This window comes from Pteropus alecto, unplaced genomic scaffold, assembly GCF_000325575.1.
Source record: "Pteropus alecto unplaced genomic scaffold, ASM32557v1 scaffold106, whole genome shotgun sequence".
Classification (NCBI taxonomy): domain Eukaryota; kingdom Metazoa; phylum Chordata; class Mammalia; order Chiroptera; family Pteropodidae; genus Pteropus; species Pteropus alecto.
Genome location: NW_006442103.1, coordinates 10,239,999 through 10,246,204, shown reverse-complemented (window position 1 = coordinate 10,246,204; position 6,206 = coordinate 10,239,999). Strand labels below are relative to the sequence as shown.

The 6,206-nt window shown below is 44.6% G+C and overlaps 1 protein-coding gene across 1 annotated transcript in view; it reads left to right on the top strand.

Annotated features, from left to right (window-relative positions):
* The window catches only part of LOC102894088 (glutathione S-transferase Mu 5), a 3,057-nt gene extending 410 nt beyond the window's left edge, over positions 1–2,647 (top strand). The window contains exons 2-8 of the mRNA XM_006919611.3: positions 88–163; positions 539–603; positions 1,266–1,347; positions 1,441–1,541; positions 1,887–1,982; positions 2,072–2,182; positions 2,448–2,647. Coding sequence (XP_006919673.1) covers positions 88–163; positions 539–603; positions 1,266–1,347; positions 1,441–1,541; positions 1,887–1,982; positions 2,072–2,182; positions 2,448–2,546 — 630 coding nt within the window. The 3' untranslated portion in view covers positions 2,547–2,647. The remainder of the gene's footprint in view (positions 1–87; positions 164–538; positions 604–1,265; positions 1,348–1,440; positions 1,542–1,886; positions 1,983–2,071; positions 2,183–2,447) is intronic.
* The last annotated feature ends 3,559 nt before the right edge of the window (positions 2,648–6,206 follow it).

Sequence of the window (6,206 nt, the reverse complement as noted above, 5' to 3'; positions counted from 1 at the left end):
GGGGTGGGGGTGGGGGGACCTTGGCGCGGGGCGGGGTGGGGGCGCGTGGGAGCTGCGCAGGCGCTGACCCAGGGCCGTCTCTCCCAGCTGGCGCACGCCATCCGCTTGCTCCTGGAGTTCACCGATACTTCCTACGAGGAGAAACGGTACACGTGTGGGGAAGGTAAGGCTGCTCTGGGTGCCAGTGCGCAGCCGCGCGCAGGCAAGCTGGCCTTCCAACAGTCCCCGTCTTCTGGTGGCCCGAGGGTGGCATCACTCTAAAGTTGAGTAGGACTAGTGCCCCAGTCACCCAGGAGCACTCTGCTGTGTCCTGTGTTGGGAGAGACACATCCTTTATCTGAAGCTGGGATTCTCTCTGTGCCGTATAGCCCAACCCCATCTTAACACTTAACCAAATGGGCCCCAGAGATTAAAATGGTCAGGCTTTGGGGGGCCTGGGAATGCCAGGTATTGGGACTAGATTATTTCTTTACATCTTCCCACTGTCCTCAGTGGACAATTAAGGAGGTCGAGTCCCACTTCCTTCTCTCTCTCACAGCTCCCGACTATGATAGAAGCCAGTGGCTGGACGTGAAATTCAAGCTGGACCTGGACTTCCCTAACGTAGGTGGCTTTAGGAGAAGAGGGAGCAGAAGGGAAAACCGTCAAGTGTATCCCCGCTTCTTTCCTCTCTGGTCCAAGGGGATCTAGAATAGGAGCTTTTAACCTGGATAGAATAAATATAATTCAGGGATCCTTGAATGCAGAAAAAAAATTATATTTTTATAACCACTAACTCTAAATTAACAGCTCCTATTGTGAATATAGGCAATAAGTGATGCTGGTTATGAGCCATGTCTGCGACTTTGTCACTAGTAGAAATCAGGTATGTTCACATTACATGTGTTGCAGATATTGTAAATAAATATTTACGTCTATCATACTTTGATAGTGCGATAGTTATTATACCTGCTTGTCATTTAACTCATTAATAGGCACAAATTACTCTTAAAATCTTGTTTCTTCATGGTTTTATAAATCGTGTAAGTACACGTAATTTGCGTGTAGGGTCCATGGCATGCATATACATACACACACAGGTTAAGAACCCCCGTCTAGATTCAGGTGGGGACCCAGTAGCTACCTTCAACTTATTTTCTTCCTCCACCTAACACAGCATTTTCTCTCTGCTGTTCACTTCCTTGCAAGTCTCACCTTCCCCAAGAGTGAGAGGTAGGGAGGCAAGAAAGTCAGGTTTTTCACTTGACCTGTCCTTTTCCTTGCAGCTGCCATACCTCATGGACGGTAAGAATAAGATCACCCAGAGCAATGCCATCTTGCGCTACATCGCTCGCAAGCACAATATGTGTGAGTGGGGTAGGGTTGCTGAGGGAGACCAGGCTGGTGGTTCACCTGGGAATGGATAATGCTAAGGGTGATTCCTTATTGTTTGGCCTATAGGCGGTGATACTGAAGAAGAAAAGATTCGAGTGGACATTATGGAGAACCAAATAATGGACTTCCGCATGCAGCTAACACGACTCTGCTACAACCCTGACCATGTGAGCTTCCTTAGCAAACAGACGTCAAGGAAAAGGAGCATATAGCAACACAAGGGTTAATTCTCCATTCTGCTCTGCTGCCTTCCCACCAGCCCAGTCTGTCAGGATAGGAAACAGAACTCTTAGTTTTGGGGTGCGGGGGGAATGTTGTCTGTGATGTAACTCTGGTGTTGGCCCCTCTTCTTTCCAAAACCCCTCCTTTCCATCCTGCTGCTCCTACCTGAGGGCACTGAGAGGAAGATACCTGGAGAAGGTGTCTGTCACTGAGTGTCCATCACTGGTCCATGCTGTGATGAGTTATGAAGATGGTGACAGCTGTTGTCACTCTTTTTCTCTCTTTCCCAGGAAAAATTGAAGCCTCAATACTTGGAACAGCTGCCTGTACAACTGAAACAATTCTCCTTGTTCCTGGGGAAATTCTCATGGTTTGCAGGAGAAAAGGTAGGAAGGAAGGAGAGGGAGAGGACACCTTTCTGTCTCTGTAGGTGCTCATGAGCTCCCCAGACCTGACCACCTCATTGTCCTTCTAGCTCACCTTTGTGGATTTTCTCACCTATGATGTCTTAGATCAGAACCGCATGTTTGAGCCCAAGTGCCTGGAGGAATTTCCAAATCTGAAGGCTTTCATGTGCCGTTTTGAGGTAACGCTCCCTAGACCTTTCTCTTACAAAAACACTGAGGCTCCCCATGGTGGTAGATTCCCGCCTAATACCAGCTTTTGCCTGAAGGGATCAATGGTCGGACGCCTCCAGACCTTTAGTCTTGGGAAGGGCCTGGCTTATACACCCTGAATGCACTGTCTACAAGAAAAGGGGTGGCGAGGAGCAGGCAGTATATGAATGTCGCAGAATGGGTCCGTTGGGCTGTGTCAGAATCTTTACAAGGTTTCGTGTGCTTTCCCTTCAGGCTTTAGAGAAAATCGCTGCCTACATGCAATCTGACCGTTTCTTCAAAATGCCCATCAACAACAAGATGGCTCAGTGGGGCCAAAAGAGAACATGCTGAGCAGGCGGCCAGCTTCCACTCCATCCTGTCCATTCCATCCTTCCCTGTGGGCCCTGTATTCTCTCTTCTCTGCTCTTTTCAATAAATAGCACTTAGGCTACCAGTGTCCAGCTGGATTTCTCTTGGGAGTAAAAGCCGGGGGAGAACAAGGCTATGTGGAAAATTACCAAGTTGTAAATTCAGTCCCTGCAACATTGACACACTGTATCCCCCAAGCATGTTCAGTGGCCAGAGGGTCTTTCCCGAGCCTTGAGAGAAAGTACTAGAAATGAAGGTGAGATTGCACAGTTGGAGAGAACAGGTGTGTTAAATGGGACTGGAGCCCCTGTGAAGACCTGGTGAAGACACCAAGTTAAACTGTGTGGGACTGTGGGCTTACCAGAACCTGAGTTCAGAACCAGACCCTTTTCTATAAGAATTTAGTGTGATAAAGACAGTATTTCAAACTGGTGGGCTAACCAATAAACAGGATTGGGACAATTACTTACCAATTAAAAGTAAAAGAACCCTATCTCGCAGCGCGCACTACAATTCATCTAGAATTTAAGATCCAATGCTAAATACAAAGCTGGAGAAGTATGAATGAAAATGTAAGAATGTATGTGATTATAGAGTAGGAAAAGTGTCAATGAGAAAAAAAGTCATCAAAGGAAAGATTTGCTAACAGATTTTTTAAATTTTCTATGATAATGCACAAATAAGTAAAATTAAATAAGTGAGTTAAAAGGGATTAATATAAAGATCAATGTAAAGAACTATAAATCATCAAGACAACTCAGCTTTTAAAAGTGGACCAAAAATCTGAACAATTTACAGAAATGGAAATATTGATGGACAAAAAGTTTATAATCCAAAGAACTGCAAATTACAAGAAAGCACTTTTCCATCTATCAAATGAACAAAAAGAAGTTTATAAATATTGGCAAGGCTTGGGAAAGTGGTATGCATTTCCTGCTGGTGAACTTGTAAGTTGGTATTCGGGAGACAATTTGTCAATATCTTCTCAAATTCCAGTCATATCCTGTGACCCAACAATTCCATCCTATTAAAAACTCACCTTATACCTATTGTATGTATATACCTATATACTTATATCTATTATATGTATATACCTATATATATTAAGACCATGGCACTGTTCATAATAACATAAGTGGAAATCAGGTAAATTCTCATTGATATGAAATACCATGAGGCAAAGAATGAGATTGAGCTGTAGGAGCTGACGTGGGAGGATCCCCAAGACAAATTGTCGAATTCATAAAATTGGGTTGCAGATTAGTATATACATTGATACCTTTTATGTTTTAATAAAGGAAACCATGAGGTAAGCATGTTCTACAGATAGATTTATGGATGTGAAATGCATAAAAAAAATGAAACACCAAACTGATGAGACTTACTATAGACAAATGGGAGAAAGACCCATAAAGGAGACTTTAGAAATTAGCTAAGGATTTCTGTGTTTTAACTGGGGGAAATTTATTCATGCCTTAGTGTGTAATAGAAGCTAGTTTTAAGAAAAGAAAGCAAACATAGGGGAAACTCCTGTGAAGATAGAATTGGCACCACTTGCCATTTGCAGAGCAAAATCTTTGAGTAGTTTCCAGCCTAAGACAGTGACCTGAGGGTCAGGACCCAAGGATCTCTTGAGGGAGGGAGGGACAGAGGGCCAGAATGGCCAGGAGAGCCAGTCATGTCAGGAGCACTGCCTCAGGAGGGATTAGTATAGACAAAGATATTAAGCAGATAGTTCAACTGCCAACTTTGCCTCCCCTGGTAGTAGTCATTAGCTCTCCAGGCCAATATTTTGGATATGGGAAGCCTTTGGCCAGAAGAGGTGTAAAGCTAGGAGTTTCTCTGCCATCTATAACTACTGACATGAATTTCACACTGAAGTGTGTGGCCTAAGGGAAGACCTCGTGGATTTAGGGGAGGCAGAGATATTGAAGACACCTCTGAAACTAGAGAGAGGATATGACCAGAAATTAGAGAATATGTTGTTTATTGCTGTATAACAATATTACCACCAACTTAGCAGCCTAAACCCACACGCATTATCTCAGTTTCTTGGGTTAGGAGTCAGGGCACAGCTGTGTGGGATCCGCTGCTTCAAGGTCTCATCTGAAAGCTGTGGCCAGTGTGTCAGCCAAGGCTACGGTCTCATCTCAAGGCCCAGCTGGAGAAGGCTCTTCTTCTGAGTCCATGTGATTGTTGGTGGAATTCAAGTTCTTATGACCTGTTGGACCGAGGGCTTCAGGTTCTGGCTGGCTGTCAGCTGGAGGCCACCCTTGGTTCCCTGCAAAGGGGGCCTTTTGATTCATCAAAAGCTGTACGGAGGAGTTTCTTGGAAAGAGGGACACTACAGTCCTATGTAATGTAATGCAATTAATGTAATGTAATGTAATTAATGTAATGTAATGTAATGCAACGTAATGTAATGGCGATGACATCCCATCGCCTTTGCTATATTTCATTAGAAGCAAACCACTCGTTCTGCCCAAGGTGGGATTATAGGGGACCATTTTAGACGACAGGAAAGAAGGCAAGGAAACATGAAGTCGGGCCTGCAGTCTTCTGAGAAAAGAATCCTGAGAAAGACAGGTCTGGGGGTGAAATGCATATCCCATGAATTCCAGATAGACAATAGACAAATCACACATTCCAACCTTTTCCAGTTATTACATTTGTTATTGAAAATCCACTTAACAGTTCTCCAAAACCAATGTACTTACTGGTCCGGGAGGAGGGAAGGCCACTGAGAGAAAGAGATCCATTCCACAGGAGATTGGCACCCCCAGGGCCCGTCCCTCCCTAACTAATTCTAACTTGGGCCAAGTAGAGAATGTTGTCACAATGGCTGTCTTCAAGCAAGGAAAGACACCCTATCACTACAGAGGCACAGACGCCACACAAATGCTGAGAAATTAGTATACTAGTAACAGGTTTGTGCAAGTAATATCAGTCAGAGCTTTAAAAAAAAAAATGTCATCAGAGCAGTTTTCCAAGAAACATTAAAAGCAACTCATTTGTATTTATTGAAGATTGAGCAACGGGATTAAGGCGTTTCTAGTTCAGAAGACAATAGCTTCTGTGATTTAAGAAAAATTTATTGTGAAGTTATTTCATTGATGGGACAGGTAGAGTGGGGGACGCTGATGTGTGTGGACATGGATCTGCCTTTAAAGTCAGCCTGAGGGCTTATGAGAAAATCCGGAGTCTGGACTTGTACAGAAATTGCACATCCAGTATCCTTCAGCAGCAGGACGAGGTTGAGCAATGAGTCACACTGATAAAAAGGGATTTAGGGAGTTCGGATGGATGGTAGGGAACAGGGAAGGAATTGACATTTAGCCAGAGATTCTTCTAATGTGAAAATTTGCTCATGTCACTCCCCTGCTTAAATACAATTAGTGGCTTCTTAGGCCTTGGGGGAAAGTCCCCTCTGGTGTACAAAATCCTTCGTAATCTGACCTCCGCTTCTCACCCGGCTACATCTGACAGGTGCCTGCCCTGCCCCCCTGCCTTAGAGAAGTAGGTTCCAGCCTTTCTGAATTCCCTAGGGAGCTGCACAGACGCTGAGGTCAGGCTGCCTGGCTTCAGATCCTGGCTCTGTCATGACTCCTGTCCCTCGGTGCCTTCTCTGATAAAGACCCTCCC